Source organism: Mastigoproctus giganteus, chromosome 10 (assembly GCF_048544385.1).
Source record: "Mastigoproctus giganteus isolate SK-2022 chromosome 10, ASM4854438v1, whole genome shotgun sequence".
Classification (NCBI taxonomy): Eukaryota; Metazoa; Arthropoda; class Arachnida; order Uropygi; family Thelyphonidae; genus Mastigoproctus; species Mastigoproctus giganteus.
Window position 1 is genome coordinate 110509853 of NC_143584.1, and position 19073 is coordinate 110528925.

The 19073-nt window shown below is 38.3% G+C and overlaps 1 protein-coding gene across 1 annotated transcript in view; it reads right to left on the minus strand.

Moving 5' to 3' along the window:
* LOC150079220 (uncharacterized) overlaps positions 1-19073 on the minus strand; it is a 309701-nt gene that overhangs the window by 47770 nt on the left and 242858 nt on the right. The window contains exon 11 of the mRNA XM_090382453.1: positions 3966-4243. Coding sequence (XP_090238579.1) covers positions 3966-4243 — 278 coding nt within the window. The remainder of the gene's footprint in view (positions 1-3965; positions 4244-19073) is intronic.

The following is a 19073-nucleotide window of genomic DNA, read 5'->3' on the forward strand; positions in this document are numbered from 1 at the left end:
ACCATCATAGCCACCTTTACAAAAGCAAAAACCCTTCCCTTTACCCCTGATGGTAGTTGCCTTTTTGAGTAAATCCCGCTTCAGTATACTGTGATCACTGCCACCTAGTGGTTCCTTTATCTGCAGATTCTTAATGCATGAAGAATCACTACTGATAATCAGATCAAGAGTATTAGTCCCTCTAGTTGCCTCCCAAACATGCTGATGTAGAAAACAATCATCCAATAAATCCACAAAAGCCTTGCTAGTGTGTGAGTGACCCACCCACAAATTCCATTCAATATCTGGGAAATTAAAATCCCCCATTATAAGACTCTCTGATTTACTGGCCCACTCTATTTCCCTGTACAGTTTCCTATTATACTCATCAGAGTCATTAGGCCTATAGCACACTCCTACTCTCAATTTTGATCTCCCAGTGCTTACGTCAACACCAAACTGACTCGACACTGCACTGTCCTGCGATGTTGACTGGCTTCACTTCCTTGGATTTTATGTGTTTCTTAACTAATAGTATAACCCCTCCTCCCTTCCTATCCTGTCTATCCTTCCTGTACACATTGTACTCCCCAAATTCCAGTTCTGCATTCCTTATATCTGTGTGACACCATGTCTCTGATATCCCAACAATATCTGCCTTTGATGTTTTGAGCAATACCTCAAATTCATCAAATTTATTTACCAAACTCCTAGCATTGGTGTACATGCAAGTATACATGCACTTGTTCCTATTTTTAGCTACCCTAACATAATCCATGTGTTTATTTGTACCGCAATGACTCCCAGCAGTCTCTGAAATACCTTGCATCTTGTTTTCCAGGCTGCTGCTCATTCCAATAGAAGCAGTTCAAGAATCACTTTCACCTCTGCCAGTGGCTACTGTTAATCTGTTAGTCCTTGTATCCCCCCCCAAGCTAGCAGTTTTCTGACCCACCTAACACTGCCTCGATAGAATCAGCAAATATTCTTGCACCCTTTCTATTTAAATGTATCCCATCCCTGTAGAAGCAGTCTCTCCTGTTAACAAGTACAGACCAGGCTGAAAAAAATTCTACCCCCTGAGCCTTGCACAACCTTTCCAGGGCCAAATTGATCGACAAGGCTCTCATCATATATTCCCTCCTTTCGTGCCTGGGCAGGATTGCAGACACTTTCAAATTCAACGCTAATTCACGGCTTTTTTTCAACAGTGACCTGTACTTGTTAAGTAATTCCACTGGTCTCCTACTCTTAATATCATTAGTGCCAACGTGTACAACAATATCACCTTTTGTGCCCTTAAAGGATGATATCTGCTCTACATCATCACCCTTTGCCCCTGGCAGACATACCCTGGTCCTGTTCCATATTTTTTGATATATACAATATTTTAGTATCACAATAAAAATAATTACAATAATTATAAAAGGAGACATACAAACCATTAACTTTTTAATAAATTAATCTAATTTTAAAGAAAAAATCCAATGTTGTTTGCACAGTTTTGTCCTATATGCATTTGTAATTACAGCACAGACGTTATCAAATGGAATAGTTGTTTCTTTATCAACGTTACTGCAGGCCAAGACATTCTCTATTATGCTGAATGCATTTTGGGCATCTTTTTTAGATGGCAGTGTGTGCATCTTCACTTTTGCTGTCACTGGTAACAAAAACAGCATCGTTTTGTTTGGTACCCAGCAGCTCTTCTGGTGTTGGCGTTGCCGTGGTAGCAACTTCATCATCCACCTTCACAAACTCTTCAAATTCGCCAATAAAATTCATATGCTCCTTCAAATTCCTCCATTCCTCTCTGTTGCTATCACATTTGTCTGCTGGACCTTGTTTTTCGATGATGTTCTCTCCAAAGCCACTCTTTCTGAAGCAGTTGATTATAACACTTGATGTAATACTTTCCCAAGCAATAACAAGATTACGGATAGCATCCAAGACATTCCAGCCGACCAGGCTAGCTGGGTGGGTAAAGTGTCTGCCTGGCAACCCAAAGGTCGCGGGTTCGATTCCCGCCTTGGGCTTGGATCAAACTACTGCAAAAACCTTGGGAGGTGCATTATGGCCACAGAAGCCTATGCGCCAACAACTACTGAAAAAAAAAAAAAAAAAAAAAAAAAAATCCAAGACATTCTAATTTGGCTGCAAATTGTTCCCTCCGTCTATGTTGTGGATCAAGTACCTTATCAGGCGGGCTTTATATGATTTCTTGAGGTTATAAATAATGCCTTGATCCAGTGGTTACATTAAACTGGTGGTATTGGGGGCTAAAAACAACAGCCGTATATTTATCAACTGAAGTGTCTCGGCAGAATGTGCTGTAAAACGGTCTAGAATCATCAAAATATTCCTTTTTTTGAAGCCATTCTTCTGTCAAATTTTGATAACCAAGACTGAAAAATTTTGACCATAAGCCAAGCACTTCTATTGGCCTCATAATCACAGGGAAGTTGGTTAACTGCTTTAAAACATCTTGGCTTGGAAAACTGACCAATCACAAGTGGGTGTAGTTTTGTATTGCCATCTGAATTGCAGCATACCAGAACAGTGAGTCTTTGTTTACTTAATTTTCCACCATGACAAGACTCTCCTCAAACAGCAAATACTTTGTTTGGCAGCAAATTATAAAATAAACCTGTCTCGTCGAGATTAAAAATATCTTTTACCTCATATTTTTCAAGGATGGACCGTACAGAACACAACTAGTCTGTAGTCTTTTCTTTGTTGACTAATCCAGACTCACCGCAAACATTTCGCGAAACTGAATTATTCCTGTTTTAAATCTTTGGAGCCAGCCACTGCTGCATTTGAAGTCACTAATCCCATGTTGCTGAGCTAGATAATTTGCCTTTTCTTGCAAAATCAGACCTGATATTGGCAAATTAGATGCATGCATTTGTTGGTACCACTTGAAAAGTTTTGTTTCAAGCTCCTCGTGTTTTGCACCACAAATTCGTTTCCTGTTTTTCATTGCTGCTTCAGTTTCACGCACTTCAAGTATTTTTCGGTTTTTCAGTATTGTAAAGGAATGTTGTATTCCTTTGCAATGTCTGTTTTGCTCCTTTCCATCCTATCGGCCTCTGGTATAATTTTTAGTTTAATTTCCAGGCTTAATTCTGTCTGTCTACATTTTGTCGCCATAACACTGCTAAATAAGATTTAATATAAACAAATTTTAAATTAATTTAAAGACACAAGTTCCGAAAAAGACGTCAGCTCAGATAAAATGGCACAAAAAAATAGATTGCTGTATATGATAGCAAAAGACTCTTTGAACTGGGGTAACAATTTCAACTGACCTTATTCCCATGGAGAGCGAGGGAGTGCATGTAAACAACTTAGAAAAACTTTTTATTCTTTTCTTAATTTAACAACTCATCCTTCAGTTGTTGTTTGGTTTTTAGGAGCATTAGCAACTAAGGCCATATTGCTCCGGGGATGTGCGGTGGTCATTCTCTAACCTTTCCGCATCCTCCGTATTTGGTGTCACAGGCTTGAATCCCGGTCTAATTAAGAAGTGTGTGCTACGCACTGCTGCTCCTGCCCACCTGGCTACGGAGCGCCCCATCCTTCAGAAAGATGTTTTTCAGAGTGCACTTGATGTTGTAGTGACCATAAACTGTTTTTGTTTACACAAAACTAATATCTAACAAGTCAGTGCCATCCTTCCGGAAGTAGGGAGACAGGTGGCCGGGGGTCAATAACCGGATCGCTCTGCCAAGATTTGTATTAAACATACAAAATTACAATATTTATTTCTCATGGGGTGAAAAAGAACTTTGTAATACATATTAACTGAATTTTGTAATAAACGAATATATTTACATAGAAAAGCCTATCCTTTCGCAGGGGAATGGTAACGAGATTTTACCGTAATTCATTAAAAAAAAAAGATGGCAATTTATAGCTTGTTCTAATATATAAACAATAATACCATTAAATTTAAAAACTATTTATTATAATAAAAAAATTACCCATCCTCGAATGTCAGAGATAGTACCCTCAGTACGATGAACTTGGAACCAAATAAGCCCACATATTAAACCTAGACCAACTGTTTGAATCCAGTTTAACTTGGAGAGCATTCGTCCTTTGGCCTCTATAAAGTTCCTTTGAGTTAAAACAGAAAGTTGTGTACAAAATGAAGTGGGCCACTTATCTTCTATGTCCTTCAAGTCATCTTGACTACTGAAGGTTGTGCTGCCTCCTTCTGACCAAGATGATCGACCAGAATCATTGTCATCTCTAGACTCTAGAAAAAAAAATTGTAAATTTAGAGAGAGAGAGAGAGAGAGGTATTTTTATAAACATGCATTTTAAACCAAATTACTTCAGATGTTCTTTCTGGAAATTTTATGAAGTATGTGTAATCATTATTATTAGTAACAGCAGCAGCATATGATGCTTTAAAGCATCAGCAAAAAAAAAAAAAAAAAAAAATACAATTCTCCCACATTTCCTGAAATAATTTGTCTAGTTCCTCCTTGAATTTATTCAACCTACAGATGGAAGATTGCTCCAACAATCAACTGCCTGCTGGCTTAAGGCAAACCACCACACATCTATGCTGCAACCATCCTTACACAATTTAAATTTAAGCCCCCTTATATGCATAGTCTGAGGAAGAATGTCATCAGCATTGAACTTGCTCAATCCATTCCAAGCCTTAAACATCTCACATGTGCCTAGTCTCCAGTGTTGCAATTTGCAGGATTGATACTTTCCTTGGTAAGATCACCTTTTGCTACCTGCACCTGTTCTGGCAGATTTACATCCTTCCTAAAATGAGGACTCCAGACCTGTATGCAGTAGTCAAGATGCTGCTTAACCATCATTACCTTGTAAAATGAGATAATCACCTTCTCATCCCTGCTAGCAAACTTCCTGTATATCACTGACAAAACCCCATTAGCTGTCCTGGTAGGCTGTCTGCATTGCTTAGAGAACTTCATACCTGACTGCATAATTACTTCCCCCTCTGCCAAAAAAAAAGGTCTTTGAGTTGAGTGTAGTACCATACAGTTGGTACATTACCTTGCATTTGTCAGTGTTAAACTTCTCAACTGCCATTTGTCAGTGTTAAACTTCTCAATTGCCAGCCCGTCTGCCAATTTTTTTTTAGATCTTATTGTAGTAGCTTACCCTGATTACTTTCGTTAACCACCCTACCAACATTTATATCATTCACAAACTTAGACATTAAGCCTGATATACATTCATCAATATCATTAATAAATACAGAAAACAATGGGCCAAGCACTGAACCCTGGGGTTGCCACTAATAACATGAAGAGCAGTGTTCATTAATAACCACTCTATCTTCTCCCACTCAACCCTCTCTTTATCCATAGCAGTAACTTGCCCTTAATTTCACAATGCTCCAATTTGTACAGCAGTCTTTTATGTGTAATAAAATCAAAAGCTTTCCTGAAATCCAAGTTATATGATATCAAAATTATATTTTTGCATTCAGTTCCTTTGTTACTGCATCATAGTATCCAATCAAATTGGTTACACAATTTCTCCTCTTAATGAACCCATGCTGTGATTAAAGTATAACTGCAGTCCTGCATTACTTATTTAACCAGTCCATATATGTCTGTTATTAATGTATGCAGACTGCAAAAATGACATCCATTTTACTGATCACATACAGATATTTTTCTAACACATACTGTTTTTTGAATGAAATATGTAAAATTGTAAATGCATTTTTTATCATTACAAATGTCGACAACTGCTGGTTACTCATTTTTTAGTATGATTACCAGAAGTGTTGAGAACAAACAATACAAAACGTATACAGCAGGCAACAGATTGCTTATGTGTCATCCTCTATACTGTTTTAGTTCCTACAGAAGAATCCAAGTAAAACCATGTTTATTTCTGTGTTTGTAATTTTTGAAGAGTAGTATGGTAACAAGAGGCTGTGTAAATAAACCTGACAAAATTAAATGTGGCAACCAAGAATAAACATAAGCTTCATACAAAATCTGCCACATGTGATGAATAGTTGAGGAAATTAGGTCAAATAAGAAAAAATTTACACCTTTGCTATTCTCGTGGTCTGGCTTGAATTGAAAAGTCATGGAGATGATTGCTAGTTTAGCTTAGTGAAGTGCAAGGCTATAACACTAAAAAATAAAAAGGTCATTTCATATATCTGAACCTACCATTTGCTGTGAGAAACCCATTGCAGATGAACCTGATTTTCTATACCCTTTCCACTAGAAATTCTCAATTTCATTATTAGGTTGTATCATAATGTATTGTATATGGTGGCAATAACTTCCCAGCATGAATACATGTGAATGATATCAGTTCTCACTAAACAATTTGGTGTGAAATTTGAGCCTTCTAAAACTTTCTGCCAAGAACCAGGGATTGAGACTCCAGGTGGAAAACCTGCTCTCTCTCTCTTCTTCCAAGGACATAATTTTCTTGGTACTGATGCTGTAAGAAGGAATTCGTTCTCCACTTTTCTCCAGAATTTTAACTTATATATTTGTAGCAATATTTCTGGATTAATAACTGTCTTAATGAGTTATGATTCTACCAATGGAATGTTCTGATTTTTGAAAAGGCAGATTTACAGTACAGTGCATCAGCAAATATTAATGATTTATAACAAAAAAGAGCAAGACCTTTTATGCATGAACCAAAAGCATTTTGTTTCTGCACATCCACCATATTACCCATTCATTTCCTCCAATCAGCACTGGCAACAAATATAATATCCAGTGCTTCAGCTACAATATATTGATAGCTGATATATATGAAAAAGAGAAATATTAATTGCTGGATTTCTACTGGTCTAATTTTAATAAAATTTGAGAAGGCTCAACAAATACAGCAGACTCTCGATTTACCTGGACACTTCAAGACTCCAAATTAAAAAAAGGAAGGGGGAAAAAAAAACAAAAAAAACCAGTAATCATAAATTTCAAGTAACAACTAGAATAGGTATAATCAGATGTTTTGCAAGTCGTAAATAAGCGACAAGCAGGGTGTTATAAAGTCATCAATGGGAGATTATCATCTTGCAATCCCCACTGTCTTCACACCCTAAGCTCAAAAAAAAAAAAAAAGAGAGAGAGAACAAATATTTAGTTTGTTTTCCGTCGCACCGCAAATGGAAAAATTTTATTTCATTATTTATGTCAAGGATAACGAAAAAAAAAATTTTTTTTTTTTTTTTTTGTTTAGAAATTCCGAAAATTATGGGTAAATGCAAACGAGTTGCGCTTTCAATTAAACAAAAACTTGAAAATGATGCATCCGTTAAATCTCTAAACAACCATTATAATGTTGATGAAGAAACCATATACAACAATGTAAAAAATAAAGGGAAGCTATTAGATTTAAAATCAACATAAAAAAAAAAAAAAGGGAAGCATCATATTGGACATGCATGTAGTGGGTGGTAAGTTTTTTTATCTATCATCATATTTTTCACATAGGTTGCTGAATATTATTGGATATTAGCATTAGTAGAGGCATTTGATGTAAGAAAGCAAGCTTATGCAGCATCATCCAAAAAAAAAAAAAAAAAAACCACTTCACCCCTCTGTTCGTTCGAAATACCTGTCCACCTGAGCCTTAAACTTATTTAGCCTATCAACTTCCACAACAAGGGATGGAAGTCTGTTCCACCAACCAACCACCCACTGGCTAAAGGCAAATTTCGGCACGTCTATCCTACATCTGTCTTACCACAATTTGAATTTATGCCATCTCAGGTGATTATTCTGAGCAAGAGGAAGGATCCCATCAGCATTGAGCATGCTCAAACCATTCAAGGCTTTATACACCTCTATCAGATCACCTCGCTGGTGCCTAGTCTCCAGACACTGTAATTTCCAAAACTTAAGCCTTTCTTCGTAAGAGCACCCCTTTCTTCCATTCACTAATCTTGTTGCCCTTCTCTGTACTCGTTCCAGCAGCTCTACATCCTTCTTGAAATGAGGCATCCAGACCTGTATACAGTACTCTAGGTGTGACGTGACCATTGCCTTATACAAGGGAATAATCACCTCCTTTTATCCCTGCTAGAAAAGTTCCATTATATCATTGAGAATACACCATGAGCTACTGTTGCAGCCCATCTGCACTGCTCAGAGAACATCGTATCTGCCTGCACAACCACCCCCAGGTCCCTTTCATTCTCTACCACTGTCAGTGTAGTACCACAGAGTTGATACGTTGCTCTAGGGTTGCTGTTTCCCATATGTAGTACTTTACATTTGTCAATGTTAAACTTCATTTGCCACCTCTCAGCCGATCTGCTCAACCTTTCCAGATCCTGTTGCAGCAGCATAGTGTCAGTAGTGTCCTTGACAACCCTGCAAACCTTCGTGTTGTCTGCAAACTTGGACATTAAGCTTGATATACCATCATCAATATCATTTATAAATACAGAAAACAATAATGGACCCAACACTGAACCCTGAGGGACTCCACTAATAACATTAGTCCACGATGAGCAGTGTACATTGATTACCACTCTCTGTCTTCTCCCCCTCAACTACCCCTTTATCCATAGCAGCAATTTGCCTCCAATGCCACACTGCTCCAATTTATGCAACAGTATCAAAAGCCTTTCTAATATCCAAGTATATAATATCAAAGTTATTCCCTGCATCCAGTTATTTTGTGACTGCATCATAGTATCCAATCAAATTGGTCAGGCAAGACTTCCCCTTAACAAAACCATGCTGTGTCCGAGCTATAACTGAAGTCTTGTCTAGATGATCCTGCAGTGCTTCTTTAACCAGTGCCTCCATTAATTTTCCTGGAACGGAAGTTAAACTCACAGGTCTATAATTATTTGTGTCAGCCTTTAATCCTCCTTTGTGAATTGGGGTCACATTTGCACAACTCCAGTCTGTGGGTACCTCCCCTGAGTCCAAGGAAGCTCTCATAATTATGGCTAAGGGTTTGCTTACTTCCTTTGCTGCCTCCTTTAATATAACTGAATAGATCCCATCCACCCCAGGTGCCTTTCTTGTGTTTATCTTCAACAATTTCTCCTCCACTTTACTCTCAGTTATTACAAGATTCTCTAGCTTACTGCCAGAGTTGAATACACCTCTGGCATTCCCCTCGCTGAATAACTCCTTGTGTGTGAATGTCGATGCAAAATATTCATTTACTTTGTTAGCTACCTGAGCAGGATCATCAACAGTTGACCCATCGATATCAAGTGGACCAATCTGATTCATCCCCTTCCTTCTAGAGTTTACATAAGTAAAGAACTCTTTGCTGTTTTTCTTTGCATCCCTTGCCAAAGATTTCTCGTAATCTGCCTTCACCTGCCTAACCTCATTTGTAACTTGGTTACAGATCAACTTGTATCTATCATAGGCTTCTGTGTCACGTATTAATTTGTATGTATCCCATGAATTTTTATTCTCTGCCATATGTCTCATTAGTTCATCTGACATCCATTTAGGCCTAAACCTTGAACAATATTTCTTAGTTGGTATGTAAAGCCTAGTAGCTTCTAAGGTAAGTTCTTTGAATGCTTCCCATTTTGAATTTGCTGTTGGTAACAACATCAGTTGGTCCCACTGTATAGAATTTAAATACTGTCTCAGTCCATCGTAGTCGCCTTTACGAAAGCAATAACCCTTCCCTTTACCCCTAATGGTAGTTACCTCTTTGAGTAAATCCCACCTCAGTACACTGTGATCACTGCCACCTAGTGGTTCCTTTATCTGCAGATTCTTAATGCATGAAGAATCACTACTGATAATCAAATCAAGAGTATTACTCCCTCTAGTTGCCTCCCGAACATGCTGGCGTAGAAAACAATCATCCAATAAATCCAAAAAGCTTTGCTAGTGTGTGAGTGACCAGCCCCCAAATTCCAGTCAATATCTGGGAAATTAACATCTCCCATTATAAGACTCTCTGATGTACTGGCCCACTCTATTTCCCTGTACAGTTTCTTATTATACTCATCAGAGTCATTAGGCCTATAGCACACTCGTACTCTCAATTTTGATCTCCCAATGCTTACATCACACCAAACTGACTCGACACTGCATTGTTCAGCGATGTCAACTGGCTTCACTTCCTTGGATTTTGTATGTTTCTTAACTAATAGCATAACCCCAAATTCCAGTTCTGCATTCCTTATATATGTGTGACACCATGTCTCTGAAATCCCAACAATATCTGCCTTTGATGTTTTGAGCAATACCTCAAATTCATCAAATTTATTTACTGAACTCCTAGCATTGGTGTACACGCAAGTACACATGCACCTGTTTCTATTCTTAGCTACCCTAACACAACCCATGTGTTTATTTGTACCGCAATGACTCCCAGCAGTCTCTGAAATATCCTGCATCCTGTTTTTCAGGCTTCTGCTCATTCGAATAGAAGCAGTGCAAGAATCACTTTCACCTCTGCCTGTGGCTACTGTTAATCTATTAGTCTTTGTATCCGAGGCGCCTCCGTAGCCAGGTGGGAAGGAGCAGCAGTGCGTAGCACACGCTTCTTGATTAGACCGGGGTTCAAGCCCGTCACCACCAAATATAGAGGATGCGGAAAGGTCAGGGAATGACCACCGCATATCCCGGAGCAATATGGCCTTAGTTGCTAATGCTCCTAAAAACCAAATAACAACAACAACATCTTTGTATCCGCCCCAAGCTAGCAGTTTTCCAACCCACCTAACACTGCCTCGATAGCATCAGTATATATTCTTGCAAAATATATGTTGATACATCCCAGACTTACGTTAATTTTTTTTTTTTTTTGGATTGTAAAATTTAAAACAGAATAATAATTATAAGTAATCAATAATGACGATCACGGCACGTACAAATTGCACAAGCAAGATACGGAATAACAAGCTTAAAAATAGGAATGAAGAGAAGATCCTTAAAATTTATTTAGGTTTTTTTTTTTATACGACTGAAGATTTCAGCGAAGGGGACACACATTTCACCATAATAATGTAAAAACCCACAGAATTCCAGTTACCCGTATTATCGCAAATGCAATACGATTGAGTTTACTACCCGTTTATAATGAATTGCCCTAACAGAAAAGCCCAGAAAGTGCAAATTGTTTTATGGCAGTGAGCTTGCATGGGGTGATAATAGAGAGTTTTTTCCTTAACCCTGTGAAGTTCTTTACAGAAAATTTCATTTTAACGGTTTTCATGGTGCCGACTAAAAGAAGTGACAGGGGTAGTAGTAAATCTATCAAAATAAAAAAAAAAATGAAAGCGATCGATTCGGATGATCAGAAAATTAAAATAAAGATGTTTGAAAATAGTCAAAGATGAACAAGTACCACGCAGAATTTAGATTTGTCAGTGACAACAGTGAACACAATAATAAAGATAATAAAAGAGAAAGACAGAATATGAGAAACGGTGAAGGGATCGGCACCAATGAAGTCAACTATAATAACCAAGGCTATGAAATATATATCAGTTTTTACTGTACAATTTCTTCCTTTAATTAGCATTAGTAGAGGCATATAGTGCGAGAAAACAAGCTTATGCAGCATCAGCCAAAAAAAAAAAAAGCTCCAATTTCACCTCTCCGTTCGTTCCAAATACCTGACCAGCTCAGCCTTAAATTTATTTAGGCTACCAACTTCCATAACAAAAGATGAAAGTCTGTTCAACCAATCAACTACCCGCTGGCTAAAGGCAAACTTCCGCACATCTATCCTATAACTGCCTTTCCTCAATTTGAATTTATGCCCTCGCAGGTGATGATTCTGAGCAAGAGGAAAAATCCCATCAGCATTGAGCATGCTCAAACCATTCAAGGCTTTATACACCTCTATCAGATCACCTCGCAGGTGCCTAGTCTCTAAACACTATAATCTGCAAAACTTTAGCCTTTCTTCATAAGAGCAACCCTTTGTTCCATTCACTAATCTTGTTGGCCTTCTCTGTACTCATTCCAACAGCTTTACATCCTTCTTAAATTGAGGCCTCCAGACCTGTATGCAGTACTCAAAGTGTGGCCTGACCAGCGCCTTGTACAAGGGGATAATCACCTCCTTATCCTGCTAGAAAAATTAATGTATATCATTGACAAGACACCATAAGATACCTTATATCCCCACTCTTGCAGACCGTCTGCACTGCTCAGAAAACTTCATATCTGCCAGCACAATTACCCCCAAGTTGATACGTTGCTCTGGGATTACTTCTTCCCATATGTAGTACCTTACATTTGTCAATGTTAAACTTCATTTGCCACCTCTCAGCCCATCTGCTCAACCTTTCCAGATCCTGTTGCAGCAGCATACTGTCAGTAGTGTCCTTAACAACCCTGCCAACCTTTATATCATCTGCCTGTTAAGCCTGATATACCATCATCAATATTATTTATAAATACAGAAAACAACAATGGACCCAATACTGAACCCTGAGGGACTAAACTAATAACATTAGTCCACGAAGAGCAGTGTCCATTAATAACCGCTCTGCCTTCTCCCACTCAATCACCTCTTTATCCATAGCAGTAACTTGCCCTTAATTTCACAATGCTTCAATTTGTCAGCAGTCTTTTATTTGCAATGGTATCAAAAGCTTTCCTTTCAAAATGATTTTTTTTTATCTAGTTCCTTTGTTATTGCATCATAGTATCTAATTAAATTGGCTAGACAATTTCTCCTCTTAACGAACCCATGCTGTGATTGAAGTATACCAGCTCTCCTGTCTAGATGGTGTCCTGCATTACTTAATTTAGCCAGTGATTACATTATTTTCCCTGGAAGTTAAGCTAACAAATCTATAATTACTCAAGTCACTCTTTGATTTCGCTTTGTGAAATGGGGATAAATTCGCACATCTGCAGTCCACAGAGACTTCTCCTGAACCAAAAGATGTCCTCATAATTATGGCTAAGGTGTTGCTTTACCTCCTTTGCTGCCTCCCTTAATATAATTGGATAGATCCCAATCCACCCCATGTGCCTTTTTTTTATGGTAGCAGAAGTAGTAGTAGTAATGAAGGCATGTGATGCAAGGAATATACCAGGCTTATTGTCTAAATTTGTGAATGATATACAGGTTGGCAGGGTGGTTTTTATGTTTAACTTTAATAATTTCTCTTCTACTTTCCTTTTTGTTATTACCATATCATTTAGTTCCCTGTTACAGTTTGATAAACTTCTGGCATCCACTTACCTAAAGAATTCCTCATGTGTGAATGTAGATTCAAAATACCTATTCAATTTTTCAGTACCCTGAGCAAGGTCATCAACAGTTAAACCATTGATATCAAGTGGGCCAATGTGATTCATTTCCATTCTTTCTAGTGTTTACATAATTAAAGAAATGTTTGCTGTTTTTCTTTGCAAAGATTTCTCATAATCTGCCTTAGCTTGTCTAACCTCCTTTGTGTTTACAAAAAGCTTACTCTGATTACTGTCACTGATATCTGCCATAGGCTTCTGTATCATGTATCACCTGATAATTTATATGCATCCCATGCACTTTTCTTCTCTGCCACATCATTTTCTTCTCATCAGTTCATGTGACATCCATCTAGGTCTAAGCTTTGAACAGTATTTCTTAGTTGATATGAAAAGCCTAGTAGCTTCTACGATTGTTTCTCTGAATGTGTCCCTTTATAATTTGTTTTTATCAATGTCATTAGTTGGTCCCAATATATAGAATTTAAAAACTGTCTGAAACTACTGTAGCCTCCTTTATGAAAGCAAAAACCTTTCCTTTTACCCTTAATGGTAGTTACATCTTTAAGTAAATCCCACATCAGTGCACTGTGATCATTGTCACCTAGTGGTTCTTTTACCTGCAAATTCTTAATGCATGAAGAATCACTGCTGATAATCAGATCAAGAGTGTTGTCTCTCTAACGTGCTGTTGCAGAAAACAGTCATCCAATAAATCCACAAAATTCTCAACAGTGTGTGACTGACCAAACCACAATTTCCAGCCAATATTTGAAAAGTTAAAAATGCCTATTATAAGACATTCTGATTTACTGGCCCACTCTATTTCTCTGTAATTGTTCATTAACGTAGCTGAGTAGTCAGCAGTAGCACGCACTCACCAAATGGACCGGGGTTCAAGCTTGTGACTGCTAAATACGAGTAACATTTGTATTAATGATTTATTGTAAACTCCACTGACCCGGTGGTCGTGCCAGAGTATAAACAAGAACATTGTACTCATCATAGTCATTAGGCTGACAACACACTTCTACTTTCATTTTTGTTTTCCCAGTGATTATGTCATACTAAACTGGCTCAATATTGCACTGCCTTAGATTTTATGTGCTTCCTAAGAGCATAACCCCTCCCCTACCTCCTGTCCATCTGTCTTTTCTGTATACATTGTACTCCCCATATTCAAATTCTGCATCTCTTATATCTGATTGACCCCACATCTCTGCATTTCATGACTTGACCAGCACTTCAAATATATTTACTATGCTCTTAGCACCACCTTCTTATCAAGTCATCAGCCCAAATCATACCTACTTTGCAACAAATTTTAGATGACGGGTCTGACATTGATGCAGTTTTCACTTTTCTAAAAAAAGATAAAATGCTACGACAGAATATAGTGTTTAAATCCCACGAAAGAAATACACATCTCACTTTTAATGACACCTGGTAACTCCTACCATTGTTTGGTGCATAATGACCTTTAGCTGCCATAAAACCTCCAACAACAACGTATGCTCTTAGCATTGGTTACATGCAAGTATACAGGGTGTCTCAAAAATACACGGCATAACTTCAGAAATGAGTTCCTTATATGTAGACAATAAAAATATTTTGTATCAACATAGTTCCGAAAATGCTTGGTTCCCGAGTTATTAACAGGAATGTCTTATCTCCCGCAAGTGATTTCCTTCATCACAAGGTACTAACAGAATCTGGTGGTTTTCCATTCTGACCATGTACTCAAATCAGGAGCAAGTGGATATGCATTTTATGTACGGTTTGGCGGACGGCAATGCTCTGGAGGCTTGTCATTTGTACCACGAAAGGTTCCCAGATAGGAAAACGTTTGAAGGTATCCATCACTGCCTTTGTGAACATGGGACCTTTACACCTCGTGCTGCCGACAGAGGATGACCAAGATCTATGACTCCTGAAGTAGAGGAGGAGATTTTGGATGTTGTGCGTACCACTCCTGGAATCAGCACACGCAGAATGTCTTATCTCCCGCAGGTGATTTCCTTCATCACCTGCGGGAGATAAGACATTCTGGTTAATAACTCGGGAACGAAGCATTTCCGGAACTATGTTGATATAAAATATTTTTATTGTCCACATACGAGGAACTCATTCCTGAAGTTATGCTGTGTATTTTTGAGACACCCTGTATATGCACCTGTTCTTACTCTTAGTTACCCTAACACAGCCTATGTATTTCTTTGTTCCATGATGGCCCACAGCAGGCTTTGAAATCATTGGTAGCTTGCTTTCTGTGCTGCTGCATATATTGTGTGTGTGTGTGTAATTAAAATCTAACTTATCCTATAAAAAGGTTCAGCAGTTTTATAAATAAAAGGAAACACACTGAAAAACTGGAGGCCTTTTATTTATTAATATCCGAAACTCTTCATGGAAACAATCACAAAGTAGATTGCAGGGAAGGAACAGCCTGTGTTTTCAATCCCTAGTTTTCAGCTAATTATTTGGGGAATGCTCGAAAATATTCCTCACTTAATTCTATGCTTTATTTTTAGAAAGTTAGAAAATGTGACTGGTGCATTTCCTTAAACTGAAACATCATAATACTACTTTTCTTTTTCATACAGTTTTGTTTGTTGTTACTTCTTGGGAATAGATGAACTACGATGGTAGCCATTCAATGTATTGAAAAATGGAAGTGGCACTTATGAGTTCCATGCACTACTGAAAGTTGAAAAAAGGGGTCATGTTGCATCTCTCAGGCTCTTTCATGCAGTTACTTTGTGAAAACTGTAAAATGTCATTTGAACTGCCATTTGACTTGGGAAACTCCAAGTTACATTGCTGTTCCTCCATATTAGCATCACTGGGATTCAACACCCACAGTCTAGGTTCCAGGCTATCACCACCATAGAAATGCAGCTTGTTTGCCATGTGCCCTGACCTGTGGAAACTTGGAAAGGAGGATCCCAGTAGTTGAGAGACCCAGCTGCAAACCACCATGTTCCCCCCCCCCCCACTTCAACAAAACAGGCAATTCTGAGATGACTCAACCAAGATTAATTATGTTAATGCCATTCTCCTACCCTCAGTCTGAGGGACAGGATTCAGGCTAGTGGTAGCCATAGCATTCCACTCCCAAACACATTTCTTACTTGCCAGGTAGTGGGGAGCCCAGACACTGAATCAAAATAAAAAGTGCAACGAATCTTGATAATCCAAACTCTTCTTCTGAGACCCCAATGCAGTCCATACCAGAACATGATGGTGATAATAATTCTACAGCATAAACACCCGGGATAAAAGAAATACCTACACCACAATTCCCAATAATGAAAAGCCATAGGAAAGATGTCACCTTTCTTCATCCAAAAGGGATAGGAAGGGTTAGCAGGCTTCCCTAAATCTGTGCAAGGGAAGTGCAAGTTCTGGTGACATTCTAATAGAAACAAAAAATTATAAGCAGTCAGAGCAGCTTCTCAGAGCCATCTCTATTGGGGGAATTCCAATTACAATAGCCCCATAAGACACTCAGTTCACCTTGTGGTGGGATCTTCTTGAAACATCAGAAGAAGAAATCTACCAAGACTTTAGCCACAAGGACTGATAGCTGTAAAAGGAATATTTATGCATAGGGATGGAAATCTAGTATCCTCATCCTTACCTTCAGCTCACCAGCATCTAATTATATCAAAGCTGGGTACATGCACTGCCAAGTATGCTGCTTTACATATAAAAAAATAAGTAAGATTAAATGCAACTAGGCATAATATTTTTAAGAGTTTACCATAAACAAGTCTTAAAGGGAAAACTACGATAGTAGTGTAAAAGGCATCATTTCAACTGTATCTCATATTGTGCTCATCCTTCACAATGAGTTACCATGTAGTACATTACTTTGAATAAGTAATACTTCACTAATAGAGAAGACTGTTACTTATTCTCAGTGGGAACCACCACCCAGACAGCACCATTTCAAGGCATGTTGGCCTTTCATCGGTGGGTGTGCAGGCACCCTGGTATTGAAAACATGACAACCCAGTTGTGAAGATAATCGCACAATATGAGAGATGCCAAAAGGTGTACATGATAATGTTTAAATAAAACTAAATGCAACTAAGCATAATATTTTTAAGAGTTATAATTATCTATATAATAATGGTGTAAAAAAACCATTGACAACTCACTGGGCACCACCACCCAGACACCCACTAAGAATAAGTAACATTAGTCTTCTCTATTAGTGAAGTGTTATTAATTCGAGGTAATGCAATACATGGCAAGTAGTTGTGAAAGATGAGCACAATATGAAATACAGTTGAAAAGATGCCTTTTACGCTACAATCGCAGTTTTTCCTTTAAGAGTTGTCTGTGTTTGTCTGTTTTTAATTACACCAATATTATATAGATAATTATAACGCTTAAAAATATTATGCTTAGTTGCATTTAGTCTTATTTAAACATTATCATGTACACCTTTTGGCATCTCTCATATTGTGGGATTATCTTCACAACTGGGTTGTCACCGATGAAAGGCCAACAAGCCTTGAAACAGTGTCTTCTGGGTGGTGGTGCCCACTGAGAAAAAGCAACGTTGGTCTTCTCTATTAGTGAAGTGTTACTTATTCAAGGTAGTGCAATGCCTGGTATCTCGTTGTGAAGGTAGCCACACTATGAGATATAATTAAAAAGGATGCCTTTCAACTTTTGAAGGATGAGCACAATATGAGATACAGGTGAAATGATGCATTAGCATAGGCATATGATGCAAGAAATTAGCTCAAAAAAAACCTCCCATTTCATGCCTCCATTCGTTCCAAATGTCTGTCCAGCTCAGCTTTAAATTTATTTAGGCTATCAACTTCCACAAAGATGGAAGTCTGTTCCACCAATCAACAACCGCTGGCTAAAGGCAAATTTCCACACATCTATTCTACAACTATCTTTCCTCAATTTGAATCTATGTCCCCTCAGGTTCTTAATCTGAGCAAGAGGAAGAATCCCATCAGCATTCAGCTTGCTCAACCCATTCAAGGCCTTATACACCTCAATCAGATCACCTCACAGGTGCCTACTCTACAGGCACTGCATTTTTGCAAAACTTAAGCCTTTCTTGGTAAGAGCACCCTATTGTTCCCCTTACCAATCTTGTTGCCCTTCTTTGTACTTGTTCTAGCAACTCTACATCCTTCCTAAAATGAGACCTCAAGACCTGTACACAGTAATCTAGGTATGGCCTGACCATTGCCTTGTATAACGGGATAATCACCTCCCTGTCCCTGCTAGCAAAATTCCTATATACCATTGACAAGACTCCATGACCTGCCCTGGCAGCCCATCTGCACTGCTCAGCAAACTTCATATTTGACTGCACAATTACCTCCAGGTCTTTTTCACTTTCCAGTTCTCCGACTGTAGTACCACAGTTGGTATGTTTCTCTTCGTTTATTGCTACCCATATGCAGTACTTTGCATTTGTCAATGTTAAACTTCAGTTGCCACTTCTCAGCCCATTTTCCCAATTTATCTAGATCCAGTTGGAGGAGCATACTGTCTTTACTGTCATTAACAACCCTGCCAACCATTGTATCATCTGCAAACTTCAACATTAATCCTGATATACCTTCATCAATATCATTGATGAACACACGAAACAACAATGGGTCCGGCACTGAACCCTGGGGACTTCTCCACTAATAACATTTGTCCACGAAGAGTAGTGTCCATTGATTACCACTCTCTGTCGTCTCCCACTCAACCATCCCTTTATCCATTGTAGCAACTTACCCTTAATGCCATACTTATCCAATTTGTATAGCAGTCTTCCATGTGCAACAGTATCAAAAGCTTTCCTGAAATCCAAGTATATGATATGAAAATTATTTTTGACATTCAGTTCCTTTGTGACCACATCATAGTATCCAATCAAATTGG